At 36.6% G+C, this 17180-nt stretch overlaps 1 protein-coding gene across 1 annotated transcript; it reads right to left on the minus strand.

Moving 5' to 3' along the window:
- Window positions 1–98: 98 nt before the first annotated feature.
- Window positions 99–16897, minus strand: LOC131165897 (ATPase GET3A). The gene is made up of 7 exons (XM_058124049.1): window positions 16393–16897; window positions 15642–15766; window positions 13750–13900; window positions 3079–3189; window positions 1021–1159; window positions 808–923; window positions 99–484 (listed from the first exon to the last, which is right to left on the minus strand). The coding sequence occupies exons 1-7, from the start codon at window positions 16645–16647 to the stop codon at window positions 308–310; spliced, it is 1074 nt and encodes a 357-aa protein (XP_057980032.1). The 5' UTR covers window positions 16648–16897; the 3' UTR covers window positions 99–307.
- Between the last annotated feature and the right edge of the window lie 283 nt (window positions 16898–17180).

Consider the following 17180-nt stretch of genomic DNA (forward strand, 5'->3'; position numbering starts at 1 on the left):
CAAAAATAAATAAATAAAAATTGTAAATCACTCCCTTCTACAATAAATATGTGCTAAACAACCTGGATCACCAAATCACCTTGGACAAATGCTCAAAATGCATGCACAATACTAGTGAATTATTCATTAGGAAAAAATAATGTTACACAAAACAAAAATAAAAGCATAGAATAAATAAATGACTTCTCTCCGCAGCCTAGTGTACTTGGGCAGGTGGGCATCTTTGTAAACAAAGGGTAAGCAATAAACAAAGGAATTAAAAAAGAGGGCTACTACTGTTGGAAGGAGGCAACAGGATGTGTTGCACTCAGACCTTTTGTTTTCCTTTTCTGAGTCTGTCTAGTTCTGCTTCCGCATCTTCCAACGCTAGTCTCAGCGTCGACACTCTCAGCTCCAGCTCTTCTACCGTGCCTCTGGTGACCAAAGGTTGATGTGGAGAAAGAAAATAACGCGAAAACTCCTTCAGAGCCTCCACTCCACAAACCTATGAAGCCACCATTTGTCCATTAAAAACGGTAAAGCGGAAAATAATTGTTCAAATACTCAAATTTGAATGTCTGAATAAGTTTATTTTACGAGCAGTCCATAATCTGAAACATCAGGGGCAATATAACAAAAAGTAGGGAAACTCACGGGTAGAGACAAAGCTTTGAAATTAACTTAAAAGAAAGATGCAGTGAAATTTTTTTCAAAAAAGTCACAAATTATGCACAATAAGATTTTACCCACATTCTTAATGGAGAAATCAAATACATTCTGGCATATTTTAAAAGGCGGCCAAAAATATCAAGAATACATCTACTTTACCTCTTGGGGCAGCAAAGGCAGCTTTGTAATGTGGAAGTCATCATACAACATGTAGAACTGATCCAGGTACTTCTGTTGCATCCGCATTCTTGCTTTGAGCAACTTAGATTCAACAGCTAAAATGACAACACCAACTAATGATTAACATCTGTTTTAAGCAATAATATAAAAAGATAATAAAAAGAAAATAAAGGGTATAAATAACAAACACACCTTCATCATCATAAAGTACTTGGTTAATGATTATATTGTGCGTATCAATTTCAAACTTTGTGAGTTCCTGCACCAGTCTCTCTGTTTCGTACAGAGAGAGGAACTCTGGAATGCAAACACAGACGAAGGTGGTCAAATCCTGCCAATGGAGAAAAAATGGGTGCATTGAGAAACATTTTCTGAGACGTTAAAAAAATAACAAGTGTGGAAGTTACGGTTCTAAAAGCTATCACTATCAAAATTTTTTGGCAAGCTACAAAGATTTAAGAAAGAAACTCTGGAAGTCCTAAATTTAGAAATCTGTTGAGCTTTATTTCAATAAAATCTGAGACAGAAGAATACAGACAACGATCTTGACACAAGCAGCAGCTAGATTCCTTCATCTTTAACTATCAATCTACCTAAAAAGAATAAAGAACTCTACCAAAATTAAGGTAACAAATACAACCTCTCATTTGCAAAATAAACAATGCTCAAACTCAGCCTCTCATTTGCAAAATAAATAAATAATGCTTAAAATTCAAATTAGCTTTAAGGAAGCTAGGTATTCACTGTTTCTTGTTTTTTTTACTTCTTTTGTTTCTTGTTTTTTTCTTTCGAGGGTTGGGACTTGCGAGAGGAGGGTATCATGCCCAAACCCTCTATAAATCAATAAGAAGAGCAACAATGTGCTAGTACCACTAGATGAATTTGGCTATATGAATTATCTGCCATGTCAATGCCAGAAAGAAAGATTTGGCAAATCTGGTTTGAATATTCCCATTATATATGAACCTCTCAATAAACACACTACAAGAGTACAAGTTCCACTTTCAAGGCATCGATAAACACAAAGAATACCATAATAATTTCATTCACCAGGCCATGTCTCAGGTAAGAATTTGCAACCCTCCCAGTGAAGCCTGGATTTGCTTGATTACATTTAAAACTAGTACTAATTCCAGGTTAGCTTAGATACATACATACATACATATGCATGCATGTTATATATGAATCAAGATACATCAAAATAACCACAATTTAAATTTAGTTAGCATTAAATATTTAATAATTCGTGTGTGTGTGTGTGTGTGTGTGTGTGTGTGTACGTGCTTGGGTGCGTTCAAGTTTTTAGTTCTATGCATTAATTTCACAAACTTCTTACATTCATGTTATAATGTGCTGATAACATTGTCTACTATGCCTCTCTATTACATCCTAGCTGCTTCCTGATCAAAATCTTGACTTCCCACTTCTACTTATCCAATTAAATTCTTGGGTTTGCATAAGTGTTTTGGTAACTTGACTCAATCACCACCAAAAGTTAAAGACTCCCAGATTCAATGCAGTAAAAAATTTCAGTGTGCATATGCAGCAATGTCTGAGGAAGTGGAATCAATAAGCATCTCACAACAAGGCATGTCCAACATGCACCAAGGTTAGTCTGAAAAATATGGAAAATCCTAAATGGCAGGCACATTATAATTAAAGTACACACTCACACAGAAGGTAGCCTTCTGTGCAATTATGGTTGAGGCGCAAGCATCCTGCGCTTTTGTATTTGAAGATTTTTGAGAGAAACTATGGTTGGCAAAAAACAAATGAGAAGTATACATAAAAAGCAATCCAAAAATCTGAGCCACTCGCTCATAAGTCCTCAAGTCCAAACCTTTCCAAATCTATTGAAAGCTACACCTTGGACCATAAAACTAATGTTGTGACTTATGAATATCTCTTGGGACACTTTACTTGAATGATTCCAAGTCAGTAAGATGGCTTCCAAGTATTTAGAAATTATACCTGATTTTTCTTTTAAAAAAATATATATTTGTTCTCATAAATTCTAAAATAAAAATAACATTCCAAAAGGCTTACACATCACCTCATTAGGAGTAAAACGCCTTGCCTGATGACTTTGCATTGTAAAACAATGAGATACAGTTTTCATAATTGATACATTTTCATTAGCACTTTGCAGTCCACCAACGAAGGATAAAGAAAGAATTGTTATTCAACTTATTTTCTTTTGTTGGGGAAAGCGGGTGGAGGGTAAAGAATTGTCCAAATGGGAGATCTTACCGGGTCCTTGAATTGCTTATTCACTTGTTCGATCACATCCTTCATACCCTCAAGCCTTCCCAAAATTGCATCCTCGCCAAACTCATCATCAATACCAAAAAGACGTGTCATCTGTAATGAAAAGTTTCAAAACTATCAAGTTACATGATCAATATCAAGAACATATGTATTCCTTCTATAAAACCATACAACTTAAAAAGAAAGACAACTATAACTACAAAACAAGATGAACCATAAACTGTGCATGGACAGTGCATGTAGGTATACTGCATACATGGGTGTGTAAATTTGAGAAGAAACAAATTTTATCAGTGGAAGTGAATACTAGACCATGGAGGAGACGATCCCCTCTAGTGAAGACTGTAAGTTGAAGGGAAGTGCTTGAGGGGTATTTATGCCTATTGTATATATTGTTTTCTTATAAATAGTGAGAGCAGTCACAAGTGGTAAGATCCCATGTTACATCTCTCTCTCTCTCATGAAATGTGACATGGTATCAAGAGCCTAAACCTTAACTGGAAAAAAAAAAAAAAGAAAAAAGGGAAGAAGAAGAAGAAGAGAAAACAAAAACAAAAACAAAAAAATGAAACAAAACAAAAAGGCTGACACTAGTATGACATCAGCTTTCTGGTAGGTCATGCAACCAGAGACCAGAGCACCTTCTATGCAAGAGCAAACCCCTCGAGAATTTGGGGATTTGAAGTTTTTAGGGTTGTCAAATTGAAGTGTTTCTGCGCTGCAAACTACAATTAGAAATGTTTGTCCAATTCAAATATGAAGCACTTGGATGCCCGTTTGCAGCAATAGTTCCCTAATTGAAATTGTCTGGAGTAATTGAATGAATTCCTATCAGTATTTTCACTTATCAATCAACGATGCATCACGTGGAAGTCCAAATAGGAAATCTGCACCAACTGTCTGCACTGTTTCTGTTCTGATCGGGTTCTGGTGCTTGTTCAAGCAATGCTTATGCCATGTTCTTATATTGTGGATGCAATCACGGTGTGCGTCTCTTGTTTAGTGCAATATCCATATGTTAGTCCTCCATTTAAGGTAATGTCAGTGTGCTTTTCCCCAGTTGTTTCTGTTTGTTGGGTTCTCTTGTGGACTCCGAGAGTGTTTTGCAAAATACTATGCCTACCTAGCTACTTCAACAAATTACTATGCCCAAGTTCAATGATAGTAATTATATGCAGTGCTCAAAGGCTATTAATATATCTATCTCACCAACCAAGGGAAATACATCATCTAACTGATAAATCAAACAATGAAATAGAAAACTGAATGCATTGGTTAAAAAAGATGTCCAAATTGACACTTTATTATGAGACTATGAACCCACATACTGCTGATTTGTATACACATTGTAATACAGGTAAGGATATGTGGCTTTGCATTAAGTTATTATTTACCAGTAAGTTAATGGGGATGTATGATCTCTCTTTAGACTTCTTTGAGTTGCATGAGGAACATAAATCAGTCGCAGAATGTTTGGAAAAGGTGAAACATGTCTATCAGAAGTGATTGTGCTTCAACCTATAACTGCTAATCAGTACTTTAAAAGATAAAGGCCCAAGGCAAAGTGTTTTACCCTCGGTGAGGCAAGGCATTAAGGCATAAGCCTTTTGGGAATTTAATTTTAATATAAATATAAATACAAATAAATTATAAGTATAAATCATATAAAATTTATTAAATAAATAATAAATCTGTCCTTGCCCATGAATTGTAAAGCTACACCACGTGCCTGTCAGAGTAAGTCAATTTTTGGCTGGTAAAAAATTAATAAAAGACACAATGCTTGAGAACTCTAGAAGGTCTCACACAATTAAACCAAACTTCACCCTCATCTCTCTCGACCCTCTGTTGCTCTTTCTCATGCTGACACTCAAAGAAACAAGTACGAAATTGCTAAGGACTCGTCAAGATTTCATGAATTAGATGCCATCACAGTTCATCTCTCTTGCTTTTTGCAATCAGACCCATTTGCTGGTCGGGGATCGAAGAAGGTGGCCCAAAAAAGAGGAGGGCCAAGGGAGGTTGTCAGAGGAGCTGTTCGTGTGCAACCATTTAAGAGCGAAAAGGGTGGGCGAGGGCAGTTCTTGATACTCTTCCCTATCTGAGTTTCTGGTCTTGAATATAGGCGCTTCAAGCCCTACTTTATTTTCTTGATTTTATGTTTCAATTGAGAAATAATGTTACGTACACATTTTCTGGCAAGGCATGAGGCCATATGCCTCACAGAAAAACACATGCGCCTATTAGGATTTGTGCGTTCTAAAATGCGCCTTGATGCATTTTGGCCAGAAAATGCCGTAAGGCACACCTCAATGAGCACATTGAAAATTCCTTTTTAAAACACAGCTGCTAATGTTCAAGAAATGCAGAAACAACGGGAAGAGCATCAGAAAGGCACTGTCTAGACTGCAACTTGGGAGTTTGAACATCATCCCATTTCAACCAAAAATACAACCCTGTCAAAGGCATCTAACCTTCCTTCCTTATGAATGGAAATCCAATTCCATTTTGTCTTTTTTGCATCAAAACCAACCAACCAGAATTTTGTGCTTCCTGTGAAGATAGTTTTGCACAAATGGTTCATTGTATGATTCTTGTTCTAGCACGAAGAAATCCGCACTAGATACACAATCATACTATCTTTTGAAGTATTGAGTAAAGAGGAGGACCTAATCACAATGATAGGTCTCTCCCTTTATCTATAATATACATCCAGTACATAACTATAACCACAATACCCTCACTAAATCACACCTACTAACATAGCATTAACATGTGCTAAAATAACCAAAATAACTGGTCCCTCCCTATAAATATCATATGCTCCTAGCTTGTTACAATGAATTGAACACAAGCACGCCCCAATTCTATTTTCAAGAATAAATCTGCCAGTTGGAATTCAGAGTTCACACGAGTAGTTGTAATGAACTTCTACGCAAGTTTCACCTGAACAAAGTGACAATCAACTTCAATGTGTTTTGTGTCTTCATGGAAGACTTGGTTGGAGGCAATATGAAAGCAACTCAATTATCACACATCAACTCCATAAACTAAGAATGTGGAAAATGTGGAAATCAAAGTTCTTCCAACAAGTTCTTTAACCAAACAAGTTCACATGTAGTGTAAGACATAGCTCAATACTTTGACTCAGCACTTGCCCTAGCCACCACAATTTGTTTCTTCTCCTCTAGGAAAACAAGTTAACACCAACAAAAATACAATTCCCAATTTTGGATCATCTGTCAGAAGGTGATCTAGCTAAATATGCATCTATATATCCTTGAATATAAGTGTGATCCTGATCCTCATATAAAAGACCTGTCCCACGTGCACTTTGTGGCGTCTCAAGATGCAAGTTCCAGCATCCCATGACTTGTTCTCAAAAAATCAAGATGGCTCACAATACTTGTTGCCAAAGATATATATGGTCGAGTAGCAGTGACATAGTTCAACTTTCCGATCAAGTAGCACTGAGATAGTTCAACTTTCCAAAAGTCTTCGATACCATCCAACAAGATATTTCAACTTTCCAATAAGTTTGGATCCCAACAACCAAGTCTCAACCAAAAAGTCTAGAACATAATTCCTTTATGACAAAATGGTTCCTATGCAAGATCTAGATACTTCTATACTTCTATACCCAAAAAGTATTTTAATGCTCCTAGATCTTCGGTCAGAAATTTAGTTTGTAGAAAATGCTTTTGGTGCTAGATACCTTGATCATAATCACCAGCGGTCACAATATCATCAACATACACGATGCGTAAATCCTACCAAATGCAGTATGACAAAAAATACAAAGTGATCTATCACACACTGTTAAAGTCCAAACTCAAGTGCTACAACGCTAAATCGTCCAAACCACACTCTAGTAGACTTTAGACTATACAATGATTTCTTGAGCTAACACACTAAGCCCGACTCCCATTGAGCAACAAACACACGTGGTTGCTCCACATAGACCTCCTTTTGAAGATAACCATGAAGGAAGGCATTCTTCACATCTAATTGATGTACGAGCCAATGACAAGTGGTGGCTAAGGAGCTAAATAAACAAGAAAATTTGGCAACCGGGCAAAATGCGTCTGAATAACCCAAAGCATATACCCAAGTATATCCCTTAGCAACAGGGCAGTCCTTCAAACAAATCAAAAACCATCAAGATTGACTTTCACAAAATACACCCAGTGACAACCAACCATAGACTTATCATGACAAAGAGGAACCAATTCTCTTTTTATGCACACATCTCTTCAACCAATGTAGTCCTCCATCCAAGATGGGCTAAGGATTTAGAAAAATATACAAGAAGGGCGACGGAAGATACAATTTTAACAAAACAATATAATAGGGGTGAGTGATAAGAAATCATAGAAAACCAAACTAGAGATGGGATGTTGTGTACAGGTGCATTTACCTTTCTGGACACTAAACGACAATGAAACGATCAACATTTTGAGAAACAGATCATCAAATGAGAAAACCATAGGCATAGTAGTAGAAGTTGGAGGAGACTCTCCTCCTTTCAGCTGTCATTGTGTATACAACTACAAATTAGGACAAATAAGATTACTCAAACTAGATGAAGGTTAGGTGGGGAAGGGACTCATTGAGGTCAAAATGCTTAAGGACTCAAAAAAGTATGGTGCTAGGTAACATCAACAGTGACAACGAAAAGATGCAATATAGGCCTATAACAGCAATATCCCCTTTGAGTGCATAAGTAGCCAAGACACATTTTATAGCACGAGGATCAAACTTATCCACCCTAGGGTTTAACTGATGAACAAAGGCAACATTCCAAAATATTCGAGGTGGTAAAGAGAATAAAAGAGCTTTTAAGAAGAAAATAAAGTGGAAGTTTTACCACCAAGAATAGAGGATGACAATCTGTTGATAATAGAGGAGGCAATGATACAACACCACTCCAAAACACTTTAGGAACATTCATCTGCTAAAGTAGCGTATAAATGACTTCAAGAATATGTCTAGTCTTTCCCTCTCTATAACTCCATTTTGTTTGGAGTGTGGGTGAATTGGATATTGAAGTACTCCTTAGCATTATCACTACAAAATATCCGAACAAGAAAATCAAATGGAGTCTTTATTATAGAACAAAAGGCACAAAATATATGAAACAATCATAACAGTCCTTCATTAAATAAAGCCAAGTCATCCTTGAATAATCCTTGACAAAAGTTACAAAATATTGAAAACTCAACTTTGACACAACTCAGTTAGGGCCTCAAACTTCAACATGGACAAACATGAAAGGGCTTAATGTTCGTTTATAGACTCGAGAAGCAAATGGAACACAATGACGCTTTCTTGACAAGACTCGCACTCAAGACTAGACATAGAACTTTAAAGTAAAAACTAGTTTTTCCGAACTTGTCTAATGAAGGATGACCAAGGCAGCAATGGATTTGGAGTGGGGTAGCAGCAGTGTAGGCAATGAAAGGAGAAGTGATTCAAATTGGTAAAGTCCATCAGCCTCATGGCCTCCAACAATCGTATTCCTCACCGTCAAATTCTAAATGACAACAAAATGAAGTAAGAATGTTGCTCAACAATTCATGGATTTGTAATCTTTCTAATAGACATAAGATTGAAACCAAAACTTGGGAATACACAAAACAAAAGACAGAGAGTAGGATTTACTGTTTCTATTCCCTTAACAATAGTAGCAAACCCATATGCAAAGGTAACGAGGTATGCTTTTAGAATACTAAAGTGTGCAAAAGAAATCAGTCATACTTGTCATATGATCAATAGCAATTGAATCTATAATCCAAGGAATATTGCAAGATGTATTGGACAATAGGCATGCAATAAGGTTACCTATTTGAGCAAAAGACGCAATGGGAAGGGATAGATGTGGTAGAGGTTGAAACACAAGAAGTAGAAGCCGAGGAATGTGTACTGGAGGAAGCATGAAGGACACAAATAAACATCAACAAAGGATAGCAACTCTACACTACCAAAGATCTACAACCGAACTGCCTCAAACTGAAGTTTCAAACTCCTAGGACCCGAAGAATTGTCGTTCCCTCTTCTCTCATCTCACAAACATCGACAGTTATGGGTTGCACGACGTTAAGTTCATCATGGATGCGCCTCATCGCTCCAAGTACTCTGTGACCTCATTGCTCCTCGTTGTAACTGGAAATACTCCAAAGCATAGATCGTACACATATGTAATATTACCAGAATATATGAGATTGACATAATCACAAAATCTCCTTGCACACATCCATATGCATACACATGTGTAATCTAGATTCCATTGAGGGGGGCAATCAATGCATCTTCTTGAATCCATGCTTCTTTTCTTGTCATTGCTGGGCCCAAATTGGAATAGGTGTTCAGATTTACCTAAGCTTGTCAAATAGATCTTGACATCCTCAGGACCACTGCACAAAATTCTTTCCATCCAACTTCTCAATTGTTATCAACAACAATGATCAAGGAAACATACTTTTGAGATTCATTAATTCCATCCCAACACTCATAAACAAGACCAATGATAAACAGGATTAATAGGCGAAACAACCACAAACAAGGTGAACACCACATATAAGTCACAAATAAACCAGCATAATACTGTCACAACCCTGAGAAACTGACACATTGCCCCCAAGAAACCAGCAGACAGCCCTAATGGTACCAAACAACCATTAACAAAGTGCTACAAATGTACAACAAAAAAAGCTGGATCTTTGAGCAAGAAACATGATCAACAACTTGATTATGGAGCATATAAGTATTTAAGGCATTTGGGAAGAAATCAGAGAAAAAACAGGGCTTACCACTCACTCACACGTCAACACATGAGGTCAGAGCTACCAGCAATCAGGCAGGGCTACAGGGATCCTCCAGCTACGAAACTGCACAGCTGTATATATCAGCAGGTTCTGTGGCTATTTATAAGATTGCTTTTGCAAAATCAGAAGAGGTTTTTGAGATTCTGAAAGGGCATAAACATCCAAGAATTTTTCCAACTGCTGTGTTTCTCAGCAACTCCTAGACTTGCTTCTAGTCCCTAGTGGTGCGGATGATCCTCCTATAGTGGCAGGTTTGCACAGGATTATGAGGTTTAGGGCTTGGTTTGGCAGCAACCATGTACTAAGGATTAAGTCGGATCTTGCTCTACTACCATGTCTAAGTATTGAATAAATTGGAAGACCTAATCACAATAATAAGTCTCTTCCTCTATTTATACGTCAAGTACATGACAATGACCATACTACCCTTACTAACTGACACCTGCTAACTAGCAATAACACATGCTAAAATAATCAATTAGTAACACTATCAAATTCCTCTTCCTCCTCGCCAAACACCTAAGATGATGGAAAATAAACCCACCCACCATCCCCAACAATACCTCCTTGCCCTTTAAATTCATCTCATCATTCTCTTTCCCCACATAATCTCGCACCTCAGCTTCCATATTCTCTGGGTCTTTATGATTTAAAAATTTTATATTGATTTCTTGTTGTAATTTTTAGAAATTTTCATTAATTAGGAATTTATATTAATTCCTAGAGATTGTTTACTTATTTCATTTCAGGAGAAAGTCTATATAACAGCTTCATGGGTAACCATGGTGCAAGAGGCTTTGCATCGAATCTGGAATGAAAGCTCATCTGTGAATTGTTTGCACAAAACAATGTTAACTATAAGATCCCAAATCCCCAAATCTAAACCCTTTAAAATGCATAAAAAATCTCTATAAAAAAATTTCTATCTCTTGGGTTTGTATTGAATATGGTGCGTGAGCTCATCTATGTGCCATTTGCTAGCAGTGGGTCAACTATAACCTCTAGAACTCATGGTGGAGGTGGTGGTGAGAGGCAATCATGCAGGAGGCAATGGGCAATGGTGGAAAGCACTGGCAGCACATGGCTAGGGGAAGGATGAGATAGCATAAGATTTAAGTGAAAAATGGCTCTTGGGAGATATTGCTGAAAATTTTTAAGAGATGAAAACTGAATAAAAAGGGTTTAAGTGAGTGTTGAGAAGTACTAAACAAACAAAACGGATCTCTTGTTTTATAACTCATTCAATGAAGCACTCTATTAAGAGGTCATTCAGTGCAAACTAGCCCCTTTAGTCTTGTTGTACATCTTAGCCTAGTTGTTGTTAGTTTTGGGTTGTTAGAGCTTTGGTTACCTCAAAGTTTAGGAATTTAAACAATTTAATTTTTCAACTTTTTATGGAAAAAGAAAATCCATTAATGTATAGAAGAAATAATTGCAAAGAAAAGAGGATAGGAAGTTTTCCTAAGAAAAAAATAATACAAAAGTAAACAAAAGAAAACAATCACACCAGAGCCCCTTTCCAATCCCTTTGAAGATCCGACAAGAATATTCCTTGAAAGAATCCCAAAGAATGAGCCCAAAAAGAAGCCCTAAAAGTAGCTCTATGCCAAAGAAAATGGCCAGCATTTATTTTTGCCGTTGAAGATCCTTGCATTCCTCAATCCACAAAGTTCAAAATATGCCAAAAGCTACACATCTCCATAAAATGTTTCCCCTCTTACTCCTCCCAAATCCTTTGTACCATACCCGTCAGGAAATTATCAAAAAGTCTTGGGAAGCACCAAAGCCTCCTCAAAAACCATGAAAAAAAAAAAACAAAAACAAAAACAAAAACAAAAGAAAATTAAGTGTGTGTGTGTGCGCGCACACACGCGTGTGAGAGAGAGAAAGAGGAATACAAGCTAAAGGGGGACAATATGTCCTTAAGGCTGAAGAAAATCAAACAAAGAAAACGAAAAAAAAAATATTAAAACAACTAATTAATAAAATATAAACTTTCTTCAAGCCCTTCATCTTATAGTTAATGTAGACATTCATTCCACCTCTCTTAGTTTTTTTTATAATCCAACTAAGTTCCTACCCTCCAACATCAGTCAAATACGAACCTATCTTATCCAACACAGTGAACAGCATTGTCATTATTAAGCTCCTTTTATAGAGATGCAGTTGGCAAAATACCACCCTTCTTTAAAAACCTTCCCGCACTCTCTCTTCACTAGACCATTGTCTACTTAAAGTGTACACTTCATCCTCAGATAGGAAAACCCTTCCAAATCAACTATAAGGGTCTCAAACATATAAGAAATCATCTCAAAAGAAGTCCAAATTAAAACCATACTGAGCAAGTGTTTCATCTAATAATCCACCATTACACTCAATCTCAATCTCTCACTATCTTCATCTACACCTCACATCACTTATTACTCTCCTTTGAATCTTCACCCTCACAACCTTATCCCTAGACCAATCCTAGAATCATTTTGGACTCTCCACAAACATAAACTCTCAATGCCACTCCTCCTAAGAGCTCTTTTCATATGCAACTTTGGAAGAAGCCTATGCTCCTTAAAAATTTTGTGCATCTCAAAACATGACTTTCAACAACCTATGAGTCTGCTTATTAATTTTCGAAAAGCCACCTTATCAAATACTGCTAATCAAGTCCTTTTTTTTTTCTTTTTTTTTATGACTCGGGGACTCCAGCCACCATCGCGTCACTTTGGACACAATGATGTGACACCAAACCCGGAGGGGTGAAAGTCGTCCGCCCATTGACACACCCTTGGTAATTCACTGGGGTAACCTCTCAAGTGGGAATCGAACTCATAACCTTGGGGTCACCAAAGTCACAAGTCGCTCTCACCGCTTGAGCCAACCCAACTGGGCTAATCAAATATGTCTATTAATGCCTATTTGATCATCACTATTTCCCTCTCAACCTTCTTAAGCAGCTGCACTTCTTGCAATGTTTGGAAACTTATGCTTTTCCACCTTGTTCACTGCCTTCATCGTAGACTGATAGGAAACCTCCAAAATAACCAAAGTTGTATTCCAATTAAGGCCTTGACACTAATGAAAATTGGTGCCCGAGCAAACATAGCTCGACCTCAACTTGTCACGTTGACCTCTCTTATCATTAACTATGCAAGGGCTTCCCTTGTGTGACATTCTCATCAGCCTTCCTCATCTTTGCCTAAGAGGAGTTAGTTGCCTGCCAACCACCATCCTGCTCCTAAAGAGAAACACAGTCATTGCCATCATAACCAGAATAAATAGACTTTGGTCTTGGACCTTGCTTATAATATTAAGAAACTGGGAATTTTATGGGTCTTGGACCTTGCTCATAATATTAAGAAACTGGGAATTTTATGGGTTGTAATTAATAAAATTTTGCACTTCTCTCTTCCACTGTTCTTCCCTGTTTCAAGAAAGCTTATATGCTACTTAATTCTGATTGACATTCCATCTTCCCCAAGTATCCAAAGAAGAACTTCGGATAAAAATAGGTAGTAAAAAATTTCAATAGCTAGAAAGGGCTAATTTTCTTAAAAATCTACCAAAGTTACTTCTTTGAACCAAAAATGCTTGAAGATTATATCAAGTTATCTTCATAAACAAGATATACTACATAAGAAAATCATTTGCCTTCAACATAATTAACTAGAAAGCAAAAATATGAGCTCTTTGTGTAAGAAAATCATCTACCTTTAACATACTCAATTATAAAGCCAAATATGACCTTGCACTATATTATATGAGACACTCCCCAAGGATTAGAGTTACAAGAACTAAATGACCATGCTCAACAAATCATAATTCATAAACACACCTGACTCAATAAGCCGCCAAATTTATTTTTCAAGGACATCATTTTAGCAAGCCCCTTCTCTAATGTCGAAGGAAATTGCAGTAGCCGGAGTGTATGGCCAGTTGGAGCTGTGTCAAATACTATTACAGAATAATCCATAGTCTGCACCAATCTGCACATAGACAATGGGTTTAAGAAACATAAAATTAATTAAAACACATGCAACACCATAAATAAATCATTATACACTCCTAGGGTTTATTTTTTGCAGTTGTTTGGTGTATCTAGTTGAAGCTTGATGTGAGGTATTTCAAGCATTTTGTTTATAAGAGTGAGGTATTTGAAGCATCAATGATATGTATTTGTCTTCTGTGGAAGAATTGTTTCCTCTGCTTCTCTTTGGTGATCGGATTTTAAAGCATTTAGAGAAGACCTTTGATTGACTTGTATAGATATTAAAGTCTTTACCTTATTGGTTGTTATCTCTTTGCTTATTTCTAGAGACATCTAACCCAAAAAAAAAGAGCAAGTTTAATAAGTATAAAACGCATGTACAACTGCATTCATACCAAACAACTTCTCAAATGATAACACCACAAGACAAATCATAACTTTAAGTATGACACATTTAGGAAAATAGCAATGTTGCAAGTCATTGAAAATTGCTTCAAAAACCACTCAACAATCTTGAGAATGCCACCCAATCTGCATTGGCATTGATAATTCTTAAGATAACAAATTAATTTTTAAAAATTGTTTTATCAAGTTAGGAAGCAATGCCTTAAACATTCAGTGATGGAAACCAGAACAATAGAGCAGCTATTGATTTCCTTAAGAGACCAAAGCATTCCTCTATAGAGATTAATCATGAAAGTAAACTGCATGTTATTACCAAGACAAGTGGAGAGGACAAAAGTGGTCCACACTTCAAGTGTAAAGTGAGGTAGCATGTGTTATATATCATCTTATTGATGTGTGAAACATTAGTTAGGTGCTCTCTACAAACATTCCCTTTCTTTTTCTTTTTCTTCTTCATTTTCTTTTTCTTTTTTTTTTTTTTTTTCCTAGGTTTCTTACAGTCCAACTTTGCTTCAGCAAAAAAAAAACCAATATATGGAGGTTAGCAACTGGATTTTCTTTTACCCACCTACGAATCTCTTAGTGTTGTTGGCCGGAAGCTAAAACCATGGGTTAGCAAATTCATGATACGCAAAAATGAAATTGTTTAAAAAATTAAAAGTATCAAAATGGTTTTTCTAGCAAAAGTTCATATTATCTCAAGAGTTATGGAAGTTATAATTGAATGGATCAGATCAGTTCACAGCAATGTCTTTGAGAGCCTTATACAATGCTTCAATTAGATAGTGTAGGTCCATACAATGTTGTCAAGAAGATATTCTTTCCTTTATTTTGGAAGTCAGGAGACAAAGAGGAAACATCAGTATTGTTAAAGAGGACTGGGTGATCATAAGCCTGACAGGCATGATAATTCCAAAAACTTAGTGTTTCAGATGCATGGAATTTCGCTTATAAATCATAACACATACTCCCACAGTCCCACCCTTCCATATGTCTTAATGGATCTATGACAAGGCATGGTAATATCTTCAATGCCACAAATATCAAGCCACATCCAACTTCTGTAGGTGATGCACTTCTTGTGCCACTACAGTATGTCTCTCACTAGGCTCACATTTGGAGAAACACACAAGAAAGCTAGTTATTTATAAGACATTTGAAAAGAAAAATCAAACATGTATCCTCAACCAGCCTGATATTCTAAGCTAACCCTCAACATCACAAATAAATGATTTCAACAACTTTCATTCCACATAAAAACGAATTCACAAACAGTTACTCAAAGGTATTCACATCTTGCAAAGTTCTCAAACCAGATAAAACATGATTCTTACTTAAGCATCTCAGCAAAGCTCATAGCCTCATCAATCCCAGGAATCGCATTAGCCAGCTCAGAAAACAAACTATCCATTCCGTCAGCAGTGCCCGTGTCTTCATTCTCTACATTGGGATCCACTTCCTAAATAAGAAAAATCAGAATCCACAGTAAATAAAATGAAGTAGAATAAATAAGAAGCATACACCCTAAAGAAATGAAGCCATGCATGTGTATGTGTTGTGTATCAAAGCATCAGCATGAAAGAATTTAAGGTAGCAAATAGGGAATCAAGTGAAGTTGAAGCATTGAAGCAAAACAAAAAATGATTCCCGCTTTTGGATTCAGATACTCCTACTTCATAAATAGACATTACATTCTTAACTGTAAACTAAAGTTAATTATGAAGAACTTATCTATCAAAATAAAAGAAAACAGAAAACCCATGAACTACGAAGCACCCAATTCTGACAAAGATCCAGATGCCCAAAAAGGTTCACTATAACAGAGAGAACAAACGAGTCTAAAACTCGTCAAATATAGCTTGTGTGACTCTGTCTGTGAGAGAGAAAGAGAGAGGACGAAAGCCATGATAAATTTTTTTAAAAAAATCCATGAATTGTTACCGCCATACCCCCATCAAAGATGCAAATCTTTCACAAAGTTCATGAAGGGAAGATCAAAACAAGACTCAATGTCATCAAAATACAGCATCCGTCGAGCCAAAAAGACAATAAATATAGAGAGAAAGATAATGAAAACGCACGTACCATGGCGTAAAGATTGCTGAAGCCATTAACCAAAGTAGGGGTCTTCGTGAACCTTTGTTGAAAAGCATCACTGAGATTGTGAGCCGGGTCAGTCGAAATTATTAGAACAGAGGATCGAACCCTCGAGAGAAGGATCGATAGGATAGAACTGCAAGTGGTCTTGCCCACACCACCTTTGCCCCCAACGAAGACCCATTTCAAACTCTCCTGGTCCAGTATGTTACGCATCGTACCCTCCGGTAGCTCCTGATCCATGGCCGTTTCCCGAGCTTTCTCTCTCCACACTCTCCTCCAACTTTCAATAACAGAATCGAGAGAGAGAGAGAGAGAGAGAGAGAGAGAGAGAGAGAGGACTCTTTAGGTTCAATCTGAATTTCAGAGTTCTGGCTTGTTTTGCAAGACGCAATAGAAGTAGAAGACTTTGCGAAGGGGCGGGTAGAGGGGATGAAAGACGGGCAGCGGCGTGTATAGGGGAGTTTGCTAACGTTGAGTGCACGGGCTTTGCGGTAGTTTTTTCCTATATATATATATATATATTATTTTATTATATATTATTTAAACTAGCACACGCACTACGTGTCTCTCCACAATTTTCTATTTTTAAAAAAATTTAAAAAAAATAACAAAGAATTAAATAGAATAAGCACATTTTAAAATAAATGTAGATAGTTATAAGGGTATTTTGGTATAATTATGAATAATCATTTATAGGGATAAATTTAACATAATTATTATGATATTTTAGAATAGTTATGAATAGTTAAAGAAGTATTTTAAAATAATTATTG

Source organism: Malania oleifera, chromosome 10 (assembly GCF_029873635.1).
Source record: "Malania oleifera isolate guangnan ecotype guangnan chromosome 10, ASM2987363v1, whole genome shotgun sequence".
Lineage (NCBI taxonomy): Eukaryota > Viridiplantae > Streptophyta > Magnoliopsida > Santalales > Ximeniaceae > Malania > Malania oleifera.

What these genes read in the sequence shown, in the direction of transcription:
- LOC131165897 (XM_058124049.1), bottom strand. Translation starts at nt 16,647, where the DNA reads ATGGATCAGGAGCTACCGGAGGGTACGATGCGTAACATACTGGACCAG. An exon ending in AGCTTTGCTGAGATGCTTAA is followed by an intron (nt 13,901 to 15,641) that starts GTAAGAATCATG and finishes GTCTATGTGCAG; the next exon opens with ATTGGTGCAGACTATGGATT. An exon ending in ATAAGCAATTCAAGGACCCG is followed by an intron (nt 1,160 to 3,078) that starts GTAAGATCTCCC and finishes CTCCATTGGCAG; the next exon opens with GATTTGACCACCTTCGTCTG.